The sequence below is a fragment of the Panthera onca genome, chromosome C2 (genome assembly GCF_046562875.1).
Source record: "Panthera onca isolate mPanOnc1 chromosome C2, mPanOnc1 haplotype 2, whole genome shotgun sequence".
NCBI lineage: Eukaryota > Metazoa > Chordata > Mammalia > Carnivora > Felidae > Panthera > Panthera onca.
The window spans coordinates 48,568,684-48,587,132 of NC_138347.1; the positions used below are offsets into that span (position 1 = coordinate 48,568,684).

At 36.2% G+C, this 18,449-nt stretch overlaps 1 protein-coding gene across 32 annotated transcripts in view; it reads right to left on the reverse strand.

The window, feature by feature from the left end:
• Positions 1–18,449, reverse strand: part of ABI3BP (ABI family member 3 binding protein) — a 256,453-nt gene that overhangs the window by 93,841 nt on the left and 144,163 nt on the right. For 23 of the 32 annotated variants that reach the window (XM_078452941.2, XM_078452937.2, XM_078452958.2 and 20 more), the window contains 14 exons: positions 18,363–18,437; positions 13,493–13,534; positions 12,594–12,632; positions 11,893–11,973; positions 11,411–11,458; positions 10,277–10,339; positions 10,086–10,160; positions 9,353–9,400; positions 7,800–7,859; positions 6,887–6,976; positions 4,430–4,510; positions 3,220–3,279; positions 2,291–2,374; positions 993–1,052 (listed from right to left, as the gene is read on the reverse strand). In XM_078452941.2, coding sequence (XP_078309067.1) covers positions 993–1,052; positions 2,291–2,374; positions 3,220–3,279; positions 4,430–4,510; positions 6,887–6,976; positions 7,800–7,859; positions 9,353–9,400; positions 10,086–10,160; positions 10,277–10,339; positions 11,411–11,458; positions 11,893–11,973; positions 12,594–12,632; positions 13,493–13,534; positions 18,363–18,437 — 906 coding nt within the window. The remainder of the gene's footprint in view (positions 1–992; positions 1,053–2,290; positions 2,375–3,219; positions 3,280–4,429; positions 4,511–6,886; positions 6,977–7,799; positions 7,860–9,352; positions 9,401–10,085; positions 10,161–10,276; positions 10,340–11,410; positions 11,459–11,892; positions 11,974–12,593; positions 12,633–13,492; positions 13,535–18,362; positions 18,438–18,449) is intronic. The other 9 variants (XM_078452961.2, XM_078452963.2, XM_078452968.2 and 6 more) reach the window with 6 other exon arrangements.

Below are 18,449 nucleotides of genomic sequence, written 5' to 3' on the forward strand. Positions count from 1 at the left end.
GTGTAGTCCCAGGATCTTAAAGGACTTGGAGTGGTTTTAAGTTTGGTTTATGAATGACATTCCCACTGGGATGTCTTTGGAGGTGGAAAAAGATAACCTTTAGTTAAAGTTGATGGTTCTGCAAATCATGAAGTTTAAAAAAAAATGTTTTCTAAAGCTTGACAGATTTGTCTTGAATTTCATAAAATATATACATTTCTAGTGTGAAAAATTTGCCCCTACTATGTTCCTGTATCTTCCTTTGTTATTGAAGATATTTGGGGGTCAAAATGACATAAACATGAAGTTATTAATGCAGAGAGTCAATATTAGTATTTTTATCATATATTTTAAAAATATTTAAATTTGTTTTTACTCTCTACACCCAATGTGGGGCTCAAACCTGTAGCCCCAAGATCAAGAGTTGCACAGTCCACCAACTGAGCCAGTCATGAACCCCTTTATCACATTCTCCTAGAGTACCCTGACTGCATTTAAAAGATTAAGAATCATCTATTTCTAAACTATGGTGGTGAGTAAGGGGTAGTCAGATTCACCCTAAGGATGGGGCTTACTATTTAAACTTACTGTCCTTGATCACATTATCTGATTGACAATTCACTAAAAACATATTACTCAAAAGTTAACAACAACAAAAACAAACAGGCAGATAAAAAGTACTACAAAGGATATATAAAGCAACTTCCCTGTCATAGCCTGGTTAGCACAGATCAGGATTAGGTGCTCACATGAACATATGATATTTGCCTTAGCAGAGAACTCAGATTAAGACAAAAACAGAAGGTGGCATGAAAAAATTTTAAAGTAAGTTACAGGGCAAAAAGATATCCCCAACTAGATTCAGGCATGACTCTCTTAAGAACAAGAGAGTGAAGCATCATTTTGGGCCTTATGTTCAACTCATAAGATAAAGAATGTAGTTGAATGACAAGTGGAATCAGTTTGACAATGAGCAGAAAAAGCTCTTGCTGAAGGTCAGAAAATGGCATTACCAAATGTGGTCCCTGGAGTCTCTTTCATAGGAGTGACTGGTTCAAAGATTATAGCAGGAACTGACCAAAAATAATAAAAAACAAAATGAAATGTTAAATATTTATACAATCTTAGAACTGCAAAATTAATTGTACCTAAGTACTAATGTGTCTAGAGTACAAAGCAAAAACTATTCACTTTCTGAGCTGAGAGATACAGCATCTCTGCACGCGGGTACCAATTCATCACATAGTAGGAGTGGTCTTTGTAGTAGATAATTATCCCTGTAAGGTGCCCCTGTAGTGTCTCACTCTTTGATAATCCTAGTCTAAGTAATGTACCAAAATAGACCACATCAATCTTGCTAAGAACTCGTCTTTGGAAAGAGACAGTGAGCTTTGCCTACCAGAATACTTAAGAGAACAGGAGAAGGGACGGGCATTCAGTCTGAGGTATAGCAGGGTAGCTCTCTGTCCAATGCTCAGGCAAAGCCTGACTATATACAAACATTGATAATTACTAAATAAATTCAAACTCCTTAGGCCAACATTAAAAATACCTTTCAACTGGTCCTTTGGGCCCATTTAGCAACAGTAGCCTCAGAAAAATGCCCTTTCTGATCAAACTTAGAAGCCCTAGAGTTTCAACTAGTGAGAAAAGCCTCTGCCTTCCCTCACTGGCCCTCCACACGTGTCCTTCCTTTATGTACTTCTCCATCCCCTTTGTACCCAGCCATCTAAATCTATAGTGATTTCAATGCTCAGTCCTTCCCAACTATTCTGGCCTACTCTGATTATTGATTCTTTAAATCAACGGTTGACCAATGATGGCCCATAGGCCAAATCTTGCCCATAGCTTATTTTCATATATTCCATGTAAACCTAAGAATGATTTTTCCATTTTTTAAGTGTTGTAAAGTTAAAAAGGAAAAAAATAAAAATGTTCAACAGAAACTACATGACTCACAAAGTCCCAAATATTTGCTCTCAAGACCTTTATAGAAAATGCCAATTCCTATCCTAGATCCTTATGACTTGGACTTGACTTTGTAGTTACCAAGAAACAATTTCCCATTTACCCAAACATATATTCATTCTGTACCTATTTCATTCCACTACACACATTTAACATTTCAAGAACAAGAAGAATTGAATGAGAAATCAAATAAACATTTAGAGAGAAGATTCTCATTCACAAGCCTGAGAAATTCACTATCATCTAAACCCCTCCAACCATGTTCTCATTATCTACTTTGACTTGCCCCTTCACTTTCTCTGGGCCCCACTGGGATAGGCTTAACCAGGATATATACATTTACCTAGCTCAGTGTCAAGTGCTTCAGGACTCCTTGTGGTTTTAAGTTTGGGATGTGGAGGGTGAGTTTGGTGAGGTACTTTGGGAGCTAAAGGAAGAAAACCTCAGGTTAACAGAGTGTTCTTAGTTCCAGAAGCTGTGGATAGGATTATATGTCTTCTAATTTCTTGAGTTTCAGAAAATTTTTCCTTTCAGCTTAATATATTTGCCCCCATTTCGATAATTGCCTCTTTATATCATTTACATTACTCTGAAAAACATAAGTCACACAGAAACATGAGTTTATATATCAAGGATATTCTCACAAGTATCTCTAAATGATAAAAGTTCCAAAACTTTACTGAGTTACGTGGTGGTGGGAAAGATGGAGGGTGAATTTCAACTAATGATGGTACTAATAATTTAAATTGATTATCATTGAGCTCATTTCTATTTCACCCCTTACTGAAAGAAGACCACACCATTACCTAAAATGACAAAACAAAAACACAAAATGATGCACATAATAAAATTGTAGGAATTTAGATCTGCACAAGAATCATGCCACACTGTAACAGCTGTGGCATGGAGAGCTTAGACCAAGGATAGACACTCTCACCCCAACCCTCCTATGTTTGAAACTCACAAACAAATAATGTGATTAACAGGTTACGTGGATTAAGATGCCGTACTTTCACATGCATTAAATTGCAGATGCATATACTAGACTAAGTTCATACTTGGCTCCTTTAAAAACAGATGAGTTGCTTTAACTCTCCTCAGTATATTAAGAAGTAACAGAATGACAAAGAAGTAACTGAATGATAACTGAACAGACAATAGAGGATGACATGAAAGTCTCATGAAGCAGAAGAAGCTGTGGTTATGATGGTGATGAAGTGGGTTTCAAATGAGCAGGAAAAGCAGGTGCTGATGGATGTAATGTATCCTTACCTAGTGTTGTCCCTGGAGCCTCGGTTCTAAGAAAAACTGGTTCAGAGACTGTGGTAGGAACTGATAAAAATCAATAAAAGAAACCAAAGAGATTTTTGTGAATGCATGAAATGTCAGAAAATTCATCTTAACAGTAAAATGCTTCTAAGCCTTCTAAGGGAGAAAGGGCAGGGAAAAGATGGATTACACACATCTGTAATACCAAGAGGCAGGAAGTATGAGGGGCTGAAGAGTAAAGGGTCATTTTAGGGTCTGTTCACCACACATACCAGACATAGCCAAAATGAAGCTGATACTACACCAGCCAAGAGACTAAGTCTTTAGTGAAAAGAGTGGCATTTGATACAGTAAGGTGAGAAAGAACCCCTGTTTTTGATATTATATTAAACTAGGTATCCTCAGTTTTAAGAGCAGAAAAAGCATGATCCTGTGCAGAAGGATCACTGAAGCCCCGTAGGTCAAATTTAAAGTCTTAAGTACACCTCTCAGCCTCCCTTAAATTTATCCTATGGGCCCACTCAACAGGAGAGCACCTAGAAATCATTCTGTATCTGGGAGGCCAGCTTCAGATATTCTCTGCTTGTCAGCCTTTGTTCCCTTACCCACTCACTCACCCAAACTCTGTACTAGTTTCTTTCTAATATCCTGATCCTTGTCCTGCTCCAGATATTAACCTATTACATAGAATTTCTACCATCTGAGAAGTTATACATATAGACACACAGCCACCACCACCACCACCCCCCACCCCACCCCCGGCCACATACTTGCGTAAACATGGCTGCCTCATGTTATTTTCTCTATGTTTATGCAGGAATGGCTTTTGTTTACAACTATAATACATACTAGGGGATAAAACATACTTCCCACTTCTTATGTATCTCATAGCTGCTAATACGGTTATGGGTGTTATGAGGGGATTAATAAAAGAAGTCCACTTGAATTGATTGTGTTCGTTCAATACTGAGCAAGCTTTATCCTAAGACATGAATGGAATCAAATAGCATGAAAAGTAAATAAAACAGTCATTGCTGGAGAAGATTCCTACACAGGAAGAACGAGATACTCATGTATCTCAAGTTCTGCTCACTAACCAGCAGCTTTTACTCCTAAGAGATATATAGAACATGTGCCAACTATGTGCATAGAATTTAGGATCCCAACTGGGGTAGACTGCTAGGATTCCTTAAACCAGAAATCACATATTTACCCAGTTTGGTCTGAGGTACTTCTGGATGGGGTGTGGTTTTAGTTTTGGGGCGTGGACGACGAGGTCTCTTTGTTGTTGTAGCTGAAGGAAGAAAATTTAGGATTAATATAGTGTTGATAGCTCATAAACTCGGATTAAGATGATATACTAAGCTTTCTAAAATTTGTCAGAGTTTCTTTGAGTGGAGAAAACTGTTACTTTGGTTTGATGTTTTCTCCTTTAGTATTTTAATAGGTTTCCTTTTTTAATTGAGTTCTCCCAAGATTAAAAATTACAATATAATTATGTTTAAGAAAAGATTAAGAACTATCACTTCTTTGAAAGTGTCCCTAATCCAAAACTGGTTACAAATTGCTCCTAAAATATGATGGGGTGAGAGTTCAAACCACACTACAGTATTCACTTCTAATTATAATTTAAAATAACTAGGCTAGGGCAAATATTCCACTTGGTCATTTACTAGAATAAGCATACAAAACTTGCTGAAACATCTACAAAGTGAAAAAAAGTTAGAACTTACAATACAGAAAAAACATGCCTGAAAAAAATCATGGCATAGTCGATAACTTATTGGGGGTCTAAATAAGGGATATACAGATAATCATATTTAGGCCTTAGCTCTAACAAACAGTATTGTTTAAGCGGAGACTCAGATTGACATGATACAATTTGAAGCTGGGATATGGGGCAGACAGTGGTGCTGAATTCAGTCCATACACATTTCTGTTAGAAAGAAAGCGTTTTAGGGCCACCTGCATGGCTCATTGGTTTAAGCAGCCAAATCTTTGTTTCAGCTCAGGTCATGATCTCATGGTTCTTGAGTTTGAGCCTTGCATCTTGCAGGTGACAGTACAGAGCCTGCTTGGGATACTCTCTCTATGTGTGTGCTCTCTTTCTTCCTCTCTCTCAAAATAAGTAAAAAAAAATAAAATCTTTAATAAACACTTTTTAAAAAGCCTTTTATATTGTAAAATGAATACTGTAATAGGATGATGACAAAGTATGACATCATTGTCTATATAGCACCACAGATGAGTTTAACAATGAATAAGAGAAAGCACTTGCTAAAGGACATAAAATATCACTACCTATAGATGTCCCAGGAGTAATGGGTTCAGAGTCTCTAGCAAGCAATGATCAAAAGTAATTTAAAAAGAAACGTTAAAAGAAAAGTCATTGAACTTTCTTCAAAATGAACTTCACCAGTGTGGTATTGGTTCTACAGCAAAAAAGCAACATTTTTAAAGTTCTGAGGTGAAGGTACAAAGATATTTGTTCTTATGAAATGGTTATATCTTCAGTATCTCCACAGAGCTCTAAGTTTTGCTTGTTTTTAATATTATCTGATAACATCAACAATAAAAACCCTACTTAGAAAAATCTTTAGGCTTTTGTCAAGGAATTTTATGGTAAAAAATTATGAGAAAACAATGTGAAAGTATAATTTATTAGAAAAAAATCCCTAGGTCATTATAGATGCAATAGTTGATATATTTAAGCAGATACTATAATGAATAGCCAAAATAGAGGATGCTTTTTGTTGAGTGTCTGCTTTGGAAGAAGACCAAGACGTCTGTCCAAACAAAGATAAATAAAAGAACAAGATACAGAGGGTCATTCAGTCTGCAAAACTTGTCAGTGCATTTCTCTGCTACCAGGACAGAAAAGGCCTGACCCCAGGAGGATAGGAGAGTATGTGGTAGCCAATTGGCTTAAATCCAATCACTGAAGTCAGGCATTTAAGGTCCTTTTCATGGACCCATCTAAAAGTAGCATCACTGACCAAAATTTCTGAGAATCAGCTAAGTGAACATTGTCTTTCTCCTTTCTCCCATTCAGGTTGCCCTCCTAATTCCTATCTTCTGCTGTCACCCACATATATGGTACCTTCCAGCCTCTGTTTATGCTATTCCTGCCTATCCCAGCAACAGGTCTACAAACTGTATAAATTTTGAGGTCCACATTACACTTACCAGCTCGCAGATCTTTTATTTCTCTAAGAATTAACTATGTGCCTAACAGTTGGTAAAGCCCAGTAGATATATTGCTTCTGCCCATATTCCTTTACATCTATTAATGAACAGTTTCTACATAAGAAACTTCCTTCCTCAGCCAAGTGAAGTCATTTGTTACTTCTGAACTATTTTTCACAGAGGCTAATGGAACACTTAATAAAATGTGTGACTAAGTGAACTAAATATGCTAGTTACTTAACTAGGTAAGTTTTTGATAAACCAGAATCAAAGAGAAAAATATAATTTTTCAGAGGAAGCAAATAAAATACAAAGGTACCAAGAAGATACCAAGCAGCACAAGGAAGGCATAATTATTAACTAGAGCTCTTGTGACTTCGGCCTTCACAATGAAGGGTCACCAGAGCTATTAGGTGGCAAGTTAAACTGTCATGCACGTATCATATCCAAGGGGTTCCACAGGTACCAGGAACCACATATTTACCTAGTTTAGTCTGAGATACCGCTGGGCTCTGTGTGGTTTTATGTTTGGGACGTGGACGACGTGTTCTTGTCCGTTGTGTTGTTTTTGGAGCTGGAGGAAGGAAACTGGTTAATATTGTCTTATGACTCCAGAAACTCAAGAAAGGATGATACACAGCTCTATATTTTGTAAAATTTGGCTAAATTTCCTAAGTCTTAATAAATTTGTCTCTTTTGTTTTGGACTTTTGTCATCTGTATGCAAAAAAAAAATTGGGGGGGGGGGGAGTTGTCCACTGACAGTTCTCTGAGAAGGATTATATAACATTATTCTAATAATCTGAAAAAGCTTATTATTATTGGCGGCAGATTTTCAATAAGGATCCTGACGCCAGGGAAACCAGAAACATAGCATGTCCATATCGGAGATGGACCCAGGCTCACCTGCTTTTGTGAGATCATATTTAGAAATTATTTGGCTTAGACATACATCCCATTAAACATTAGAATAAACAAATTTAACTTCTTAAAATCATTGGTAAACCATAAAAATGCCCTGCCTATCTTAAAACAACTTTCGGTTGATGTCCATAGAATTAATATTGATGTTTATGGAGCAGCCACTCCTAATTGTATTTGAAATTTAGCTTTACCACAGAACACGGGGCAGAATCACAGGTTCTGTAAAGCACTAATAAAGCTAGATAATATGGAAGACAGATGCTGTGTACCAGCTGCATACAGGCTTAACCAAGTGACTAACCACATAACTTATATTAAACATCTTCAATATTCAAAATGAAGAATATAGTTGAGTGATAAGAGAGGGCGATGAGAAAATCTTAGAAAAAGAACACCACTTGACGAAAATAGTAATGAAATAGACTGGACAACAAATGGAAAATGCACTTGGTTAAGGACATAAAAAGTCATTACCCAATGTTGTCCTGGGAGCTTCAGTTCTCAGAGTTACAGGTTCAAGGTCTGTGGCAGGAACTGGCCAAAAGCAATACAATAAACAATGAAGATTTAAGAAATACAGAAAAGGAAAAAAAATTATCTTCAAAATGTATTTTCTTTACCCTGTAATGTTTTGAAAGCATTTCTGAACGCTGTTAAAATGGTATTTGGCTGTACTCTGGCATTCATACAACTCACAAAAGACATACCTCTTGTATTCTGCATCCCTATGAGGCCAATGGAAAGCTTTTTCCTGTATTTAATTATTTGACTCCAACTATATTGGAAACTTGGCTCCAAAAACATGTCAGTTGGCTACTATGTATTTTAAATTACTCTGAAAAACTGCAAAAGCTTCTGTTAGTATTTCGAAGGCTTTCACTACAACTGTTATTTGTTTTGAAGAATTGTGGTAGTGAGAAGAATTTCTAAAAATATTCTCAATTTGTTTGTTTATTAGAGATGTGTGACAGTTATGCAAAACATAAACTTGTGCCTTTTATCCATATGAAATGGGGTACTCTTTCTCTATTTCTCCTTTTTTATTCACTTATTTTAAATGAATAATTAGGAGATGAGTATTCAAACAAGCAATAGAAATGATTAAGAAAAAAAATCTCAAGAGTAATAATTTGACTTTTTGGCTCTATAAACAGGATTCCTATAATTCTGTAACATTCTAAAATGATCGAATTATGCATACATGTGAAATTGTGATTTATAACTCCTTGGATTTAAATTACCATCTCTATTTGTCATTAAGTCCAGTAGACTAAATGTAATATAAACATCTTATCATGAACACGCTGTAAGCACTTATATAGAGATTCCCTTTTGCTAAGACATCACTGCAGAGTTGCTGGAAGCCACATCTGACGAACTCTTCTGAATTAATGGAAACCTGTGCCTACAGAAGAGGTGGAGAAGGCAAGGACAACAGGATGAAGCAATATTCAAAACGGGTTGCCTTCAAACAAAAAAGGGAATCGGTATTTTGCTTGGAAATCAGCACAAGATGAATTTGTCAACAGGTGTATGAATTCGTCATGATGACAAGATGAATCTGTCAACAAATGTTCAGGTGTATTTGGATAGTATGGAATCAAAGAGGAAAGGACTTTTGCAAGAAAGAGACAATTATGTATCGCCTCAAGCCCCAACCACATTGTTAACTGCTCCTCTCCCATGACCATAAATTATACACACATGAAAGCAGAACTCTCAAAGATTTCCTGGTTTGCAGGATGGATCGTCTCTCAGCCCCAGTGACCCTTGACAGCATCAAGTGCTGCCAGCAATCTGAATGTCTTTGAAGGTGATCAAAGGAAGAATGACATACAGGGATTATAAACTGAGCAGAAGTAAGAATGCCTTATGATGTTGAAAGTTGCCCGTTACAAACAATCAACAGTTTGTGGAAATGAATGAAAAAGATGATGAATTACAATTGTTTATGTAAGAGAATACAGCCACTGACATGAGAGGGAGAGGCCCAGAGAAACACTGACCAAGAAGGAAAACATCATTACCTATGGTTGTGGAGGGAGCTTCAGTCTCAAATGTAGCAGGATCAAAGACTATCATGAAAAACAAACAGATATAATAAAAGTAAAGAAATCTAAAGTTTTAGGTGCTCCCTGATGCTTAATTCATAGGATACAGAACCTGGTTTATTCTAAGTTGATATAAATTGCTTTCTTCATAACTTTATTATGAGATACTCTCTTACTAAATTAGAATTTTACACTAATTGGAAACTTAGGAGAAAATCTCAATTGCAAAACAGTTGAGTTTTTAGTACTGTTATATAAAAATCTTCTTATTTGGTAGGAAATCACTTAGTTAATAGTTACTGTTTAAAATGCCATCAAGGTATTTTAGACGAAGCCAATCCTTGACTACATGCCTTTAAAACAAGAACACATTGTCAGCCTTCCTGGTCCTATCTAGTGGTGAATGCTAAAATCACTTCCAACTATGTTCCAGATACAGAAAAACCAGGCTTCTATTCATCACATACCCAAATTCATAAAACAAAGCCTAAAAATGTTAAGAAAATGGAATCTGTCAGACAATCAGATGTAAAACTAACTTTTTACACATTGATTGTTCATTTAACTGGTATGGTTACTTTGAAAAGATAATGAGCCAAATCATAATATTGGGTTTTTATGCTTTATATGGTATAACAAATTGTAAATATTTTCAACAACATTCCCCAGAATGAACTTCTTAAACTAAAGCACTAGAAATTATGTTTACCGGGTTTAGTTGGTGGCATATCTGGTTGTGCTGTGGTTTGGGGTTTAGGAAGTAATTGCTTTGGTGGTTTTGAATCTGAAGGGAAAAAGGTGCTATAATTAGTGTCATAGCAGGGCTGTGAATGTCAAGATTAATGTTACTTACACACCATTTTCCTAGTTTTAGATCAAGGCAGTGAAAGTAGTGATTACCAGGCTGGATTTGAGGTGCATCTGGTCTATGTGTGGTTTTAGGTCTTTTGGATGGTTTTGATGCTAAAGAAAAAGGTATTAAAAATTAGCATAATGATCATGGCTGTAACTATCATAATTAAAGACACATACACTTGAGCAAAAACACTATATAAATTCACTGAATATACAATAAAATTAATGCCTGGGGTGTATGAAGGATGGGAAATATGTCCATTTGTACCGATTTTTCCAAAAGGAAAAATCTTTAGGAAATGTTCAGAATGTGCCTTTGAGCAAAGTAATGAGAACTACAGTAAGACTTTTTTGTATATAATTTCAGAGATCACAAGTATAATAGTTGTATTTCTTAATTGTAAGGTTTTTTAAAGCATAAAAGTAGTAGTGTAGAAATTTGAATCTTGTTTAGTAGGAGACCTGGAAAATAATCCATACACACTTTAAATTATACAGAAGTTTACATGGCTACAGAGTTCTGGAATTTTCCAAAGTAAAGCACACTTTTTGCGAATGCTGAGAAATTATATTGAACTAACAACAGTCAAACAGCATTAGTACCAAAAACAATAAAACAAGTTTGGGACTTCTAATGTTCTTAAATTGCAAAGACCACACTAATTTTATATTGGACCCTAGACCAAAAATAGTGTTTATGCTTCTAATTATCAAAATATACTCACAAAAATTCTGCAAGAAACAGAAAGCTGAAGAAGCCATTATTTCATGCAGCTTTTTAAGAGGGCAAAAGTCTTACAAGTGGAATGAGTAAAGCAATGAAATGACAATTGTGGCACCAGAACAAAATCTTGCCATTTGCCAAGCCCAGGATGAGCAGGGAAGTCCCTGTCTGAGAAGTGGAAGGTTTTCTCAACAGAAGGACATAGAGAGACAAAGAGTTTGTGGAGAAGCAGGAAGTTGTGTCCAAGGCCACAGACCTTCCTTAAAGAAGCACACAGGTAGGATTCTTCTAGAAGAAGTCTCCTATCTTCAGGCTCTTCAGACCCAGAGAGAAAACATGAGGAAAAGCATGGAATGAAACTGTGATGGTGCAGTGGCCCTGCAGTCATGCCTGGTGGAGAATACGAAGAGCCAAAGTGACATTCCGTGAAAGCAACTGGAGGAGAGGAGAATTACCGACTGTGGGCACCAAGAGCTCCGGTTGTACCGTAGCAGGTTCCAGAGCTATGGAAGCAAAAAGCAAGAATACTAATTATATCAAGAAGCAGCATCTCGAGGAAGGAAACATTAATCCCCACTCTTAAACTCCTCATCCCTAAGAAAGGGAATGTGATTTTCCCTTTCACTCTTCCCATTTACCCCTCTTCCCCTTCCTTTCCCACACCTCATCTGCCATAAATATGCATCCTATGACAAACTTTTAGGGTGCCCTACTTTAATAATCCATTTAGTGGGCCAGCTGACTGTGTGTGTACCTAATAGTTACAAATAAAAAATAAAAATATACGGTAAGTATAGAATGTACAGATGCTTAAATATGAAAGTCAACTGTACTGGTTCTTAAAGTCCAGCTATTTAGGTAATAGGTAGCTACTTTATCAGAAGCTACTATATATTCCATTTTCTATGTTAACTGGAACCCTCAGCATCACATTTACCAGGTTTGGACTTGGGCACATCTGGACTAGGTGTGGTTTTAGGGCGGGGGCGACGACCTGGTCGTTTGGTCTTTGGTGAAGCTGAAGAAAGACAATTAGCTAGTTAATATAGGAGCAGTAGCTCAAAAAACTGACTATCAATACTACATCTATCTTAGAAGCACATTTAAGTCCTTTGGTTTATTATGAGTAGATATTCTTCTGTTTTGCAACTTTCTATCATCATGTACCCAGTTAACTGAGGTCATGAATAATATTTTTTGATTAAATTTTCCCTATTCCATTTTGAGATGGAAAACTCATAAGTCTGTACAGCTTAGAGAAGACAGTCTCCTAAAAATTTTGAAGGTGTATGTTTAACAGAAACATGAGAAATGTACCTTTAAGGAGCCACTAGGGATACAAATTAAAATTTATTTGGCCTAAGATTCAAAAGAAGTTTTTCATTTAGCATTAAAAGTTCACAAGTTAACAGTATGTATAAAAAGTCTTTGAATTCAGAGATTGTTTCAGGAAAGGTAACTTCTTAAAAATGAAATATAGTTTATAACACCATAGAATTTAAATTTTTTTCTCTGCAAGTAAGAACAAAGAACACAAACAGGTATCCATGGATTAATCCATTAATGTGAGCCTGTTAATAAAAATACCAGCAGTCAGGAAAAGGAAATAAAGGTCACTCACTCAAATAACTGTATTACCTAATGTTGTTGAAGGTTTGGTTTCCGGAGTTTCAGGTCCTAAGAGTACATGAAAATCATCAGGAAGGAATCAAAATCAAAGGAAAAACTATAAACTCTAATTAGATATAAAAAATTCTAATTTCTAAAGTTGAGCAATTATATGTAAATGGTGAAACTTTTATCCATATAAGACATTCCTTTTTTATTTAATAGATTCCTGTGTTTTTAGACAAAATGAACGAAAATGTAGTCCGTTAAGTTTGGAGAGAAAAATGGAAAAAACAAAAGAGGGCATGATTCTCATTTGGAAGGTAAGAATGCAATAAAGTAACCAACAGTTTGTGTTATAGAGGAAAATATGGGTCATTGGCTAAGATAGCACCAGCAGAACACAATTTTTGCTCTCTTTGAAGAAAAAGAAGCTATAAACATTGGGTGAGTTTTTCTATTTCTCTTAATGAATTGCCGAGGACACATCAGGATAGTTAGATCGGGAAAGATCATACTGCTTTTCAAGAAAATCTGCAAATGTTCGAATTTTGAAAGTAAGAAAAACACCTCTATAAGTAAAAACACAAAAATATCTACAAGTAGAGGGAAACCAATGTCTTCCACTGGAAACAGCCAGGTTAAAACAAGCTCAAGAAATATTACTCAAATATAAGGAGAGACAACACAGAATGTGTCAAATCAAAACCAGTCTGGCTTTCATGGCTGTTACAGAGGCTTGGCTTAGTTAGGCACAAAGAGTGTATCTTCTGAAAAAAATGGCTGAAATAAAAATCTGAAGGAAAATTAAGAATTTTTTTAAAAACCCAAGCTAATGACAAAGTTCAACATAAAAGGTGCTAAAGAAAGAGAGGTGGGTTTTTTTTTGTTTTGTTTTGTTTTCCACTCAGTAAAGGAAACTTCATTACCTATTGTTGACTGTGATGGTGGTAGAGTCTGAGGTTCTGGGGCTGCAATAAAATAGGTAATATCAAAGGCCATGCTGAATATAACCATTTAAAATAGTAAATAAATGTCTTTTACTGTAAAAGTTGTTCTCTCGCTGGTGAACAGTCTGGTTCTATGGTTTATTACAGTAAAGCTCAATCACCCCACATCCTTTCCATGAACCACAAAACAAGAAATGAGAATTCTGATGTTCGTCGTTGATTTTTTAACTATTTTCCCCACCACCCAATATTCTGAAGATTGCTCCTAGTACCTGGGGACATACTGCTTTAAGGGGAGGTCAGGGTAGCCTCTCTGAGGTTTTTCAGAGTGTCTTGTCATCTGCCATTTTGTTTTCATACAGGATAGTCAGTTTCATCCAAGGAAGTGGGAAGAGGAAAAAGACCCATGGACCTATAACCAGGTCTGAGCTCTGTTAGTTTTGGATTTCTCAGGTTTGCTGGATCTGATACTCTTTTAAAAAAAATAGGAATTGAATGTATGGTCTAAAAAGGGCCACAAGTATTCATATGATGTTCCTTTTATTTGGTAGCACCTATTGCTGGTGAACAAATTGGTTTACATATGAAATTTAGTCTATTTTGTTTAGCAAATCAAAGAAGTCAAAAAGTAATCTTGGATTTTATCAGATACTGAACCAATTAAATAAAAATATTATCTAAGTATTCTGAAAGATAACAAACCTTCCAATGTGTTTCAAATTGGCAGTATGTAAATGATACTTCATGCCGAATACAGTTTGGTTACAATATCTGGACTTATAAAAATACGATACGATAGATTTCTTATTCTACAGAACAAAAAGTATTCTTTTCTTTCAGGAAGAAGATTAAAAAAGGAACCCAATTTTTGAAGCAGAAGAAAAAGTGAAGATTCTTTGCCTTTTTCTCTTATAATGTTTTTTTTTGTTTTAATCTTTGTTTATTTTTGAGAGTCGGGGGTGGGGAGGTGGAACAGAAAGAGAGGGAGACACAGAATCTGAAGAAGGCTCCAGGCTTTGAGTTGTCAGCACAGAACCCAACACGGGGCTTGAACCTGTGAACCACAAGATCATGACCTGAGCCAAAGTTGGATGCTAAATCGACTGAGCCATTCAGAAGCCCCTCTTTCCTTTTTTACAGAAATAAATTAATTAATATGACACCCATCAACTAGCTTAAGAGGACATAAATAACTTTGTTACTTGTATTTCTTATGCTACATTTACCAGGAGTTCTCTGTGATGTTTCTAGACTAGAGGCTGTGAAAAGTTTTGGGGAAATAAGTAGAGACTCATTAGTATACAAAAAAAGAAAATGTAACAACAAATATCACAGGTAGAGAATTTTCATTTATTCTGAAAGCAATGAATAGCACAAGGTATTACTGAAAGGCGGCATCATTCATTAGCATGACTGTGGCCAAATTTTTTTTTTTTTTATTTCTCAAGAACTTGTCCAGAAATAGATTACAACAGATAAATGGCAAAGCCAAAGTGATGAGATTGAAGTACACATAGTAAGGCAAAAATTGTGTGTGTGTGTGTGTGTGTGTTTGTGTGTGTTGTGTATGTGTATGTAAGAGAGAAAAAGGATAGAGGGAGACTGGATGTCTCAGATTCTACAGGATAAAGGATAAATAGTAAATGTCAATACATTAAATATAGTAACTATCCAAACAAATCCATGCCTGAAAATAGCAAACAAAAACTCTTCTGAAATTTTGAGGCTGTGATTCGTGTTTTAATTTCTACACAGTTGCCTTCTAAAACTTAGAAAAAGTAAGATTTGCTACTTGTAGCATTTTTAGAATTTACAAAGATTAAAGAATGTGGTCTTACAAATTTTATAAAGAAAAACCTGTATTTTTTTAGTTCCTGACTAAAACTGAGACCAAATAGGTATGGAGCCTCATCAATTAAGCTTCCAATTCACCTGCACACAGAAATATTAAAGTCAGGGTTTATCAGAAGCAAATGTATCTTCTTGGGGAGTCTGGGTGGATCAGTTGGTTAAGTGTCTGACTTCAGCTCAGGTCATGATCTCCTGGTTCGTGACTTTGAGCCCTGCCTCAAGGTCTGTGATGACAGCTCAGAGCCTGGGGCCTGCTTCACTTCTATGTCTCCCTCTCTCTGCGCGCCCACACCCCCCTCCCCTCCCCCCCCACCCCCCCACCCCCGCCCTCACACTGGGTCTCTTTCTCTCTCAAAAATAAACATTGAAAACATTTTTTTAAAAAAGTAAATATATCTTCTGACAAAACTTCCTCTACTTTATAATTTTAAGGTATAATGATAAAGGTTTAAAAATGTTAAGCGGCATGCAAATAACTACACCAGTCACCTCAGCACAAAAGAAAGATACAATGGCTCATGATTTGTAATGAGCAATAAGAAAAATTTACAATTCTATCTACCATGTCAGAGAATCGTGTTAAAAAATACCTGTAATTGAAGGTCTCTCCTTTTTTTTTTCCAGTCCATTAAAAGCTTGAATAGCCGAAGGCCATTACAATCTTAAAGATTAATTATGAAGGATGAAATTCTGATTGGTTGAGGCAGACACGTTGGGACATGGTAGATGGTGGGATTTTCAAGAAAGCACTGGATTATGCTTACAAAATAAGCCAAACCCAATGTGGGTTTTTACTCATTAGTTTAACCACAAAGGAAAACCAGAGGAAAAGCAACTTGCATGGAAAGTGAAATGGAAAAATAGCAGAGTGTGAGGAGAGCGGTGGGAAAGGCAATGAATCACTCAAATAAGAAAAGCTTTTGGTGGTTGATTTGCTCTCCTGAACCTTGGCTAGAAACAGAAATCTTCCGCAAAGCTATAATGGTGGCCTGCCCTAAAATAAAAATAAATACATTTTAAAAAGCTAAAACCCAAGCAATGGTTTGCAGAGATCCTGTTGTTACTCTGTGTTGCCTCAGACCACCGGAGGTCAATTTGAGTTTGTGTAACTTTAGGTGCAGATTCTGAAGTGGTTATATTTGATGCCAGGGGGAAAAGCTTGGATATTCTTGGGTGATTAGAAGGTACACACCAGAGGAATAGAGATTCATTAGCTTCCAAATAATTGGCCACATTTTAAAAGGAAATGTCAAATTAACAAGTCTCTTTGCTCAAGTAGCTTAAATGGATAGAAACACATCCTCGCCCCTTATTTGTATTAATGAATTTCTACTAAACCTTTCTTTAGAAAGGACTGAAATTAATAATGTAACTAATCATGTATAAACCGTTAAGATCAAACACAGACTTTTTTGCTTTTTTCAACTTTTATACTAACAGGAATAATTAGATCAGAGAGACATGTATTTAAATTTAGTGGTCTAAACATCCAATAATATTTCTCAATCCACTTAGTAATAGCTCCCTTTCAAAATACAACAAAACAGTTTTTATCTTATTCCAAAGCTCTCTAGGCATGATTTTTAAATAAATGTACATTAAAGCCTTCTGTCATATAGTTATTGGAGTTCATTGATTTAAACTGTTAGGGCTCTTGCGGCGCCTGGGTGGCTAGTCAGCTGAGTGTCTGACCTTGGCTCACGTCATGATCTCACAGTTTGTAAGTTCAAGCCCTGCATGGGACTTGCTTCTATCAGCATAGAGCCCACTTGGAATCCTCTATGCCACCCCCTCTCTGCCCCTCCCCTGCTTGCACTCCCTCTCCCTCAAAAATAAATAAAACATTAAAAAATAAACTGTTAGGGGCCTTCAGTTTCATTAGCTATGTGCTTCCTTTACCAAGTAACCTCTCGGAGTAAGAGTACTTAGTTCCCTTTCTCCAACATGGAGACCTCACCCATGGTCACAGTGTCAACTACACATCCTTTTGACTAATCCCTCATTTCCTTTGGTCTGACACCTACACCTGGAAATCTCACTGCCTCTTTGAAGGGAGTCATGACAATTCCTTTTCTGAGCAGTTACATTTTTCTTCCTTACCCATTTCACTGCAAAAAAAAAAAAAAAAAAAAAAAAAAAAAAAGAATCATGCCTGCTTAAGTAGAAAATCTCTGGTTCAATCATTGTTTACTTTGTAAACATGCACTAATGAAAAATCCATTGAATAGGACAGTGAGAAATATATTCTTCCAGAAGCTAAGAGTTTAAAATTTGGATGAAAATGATGAATAGCAACAAAATTCCTATATATAAAGGGATACTCATAAGTCAACATTTAAACTTCTGTATAGATTCTGGATAGATAGAATAAAATGCAGATTTGGTCATTCATTATGTCCTGCAATCGATATGCAGAGAATTGTCTCTGTTTTTAATTACATATACAGAATAACCCCTCCCTGCAAAAGAGCCTTCTTTTCTTCAGCAAACCATCATTGTTATATCCTGAGGAGTAAACTAATGTCAGTGTTAAGATGTAAGCTTCAATTCAGAAAGAAGTAATGGAGCATTAGGAAAATACTACCCTTTCTGATCTTGCAGCTGGAGAACTGAGAAGCTCTAAAACAAGGGCAGAGTTTTTAGGGGAGGGAAACACTTCTCCCTTTTTAGGCTGAAAGGCTGTTTAGTGTGATCAGAATTCCAGTCAACTGTGGTACTGGAAACTATTTCACTGTCTTAGACAAGGGAGTCCTCAATCACTCACATCACTGTATTTCTGTATTTTCTCTGGGTTGGTCATCCACCCAACAGCTCAGAGTGAGGCTGCCATAATATCAGAAGGGCTGGTTATAATGAGATCATTTCATTGCATTTTTGTACTTTTCATGGAAAAATTGCATCAAATAGCAAAATACAAATCAGAAGTTCTTACTCCAAAGAGTGGCATAAAATAAATTTTCAACCCTACTTTTGGAGAAAAAAAATTCAGGGTAATTACCAGGTTTGGTGTCTATCGCTTCTGGGATGAGAGGAATTTTAGGTTTCAAAGAGATAAATTGTGTTTTACTGGGAGCTGGAAAAGTAA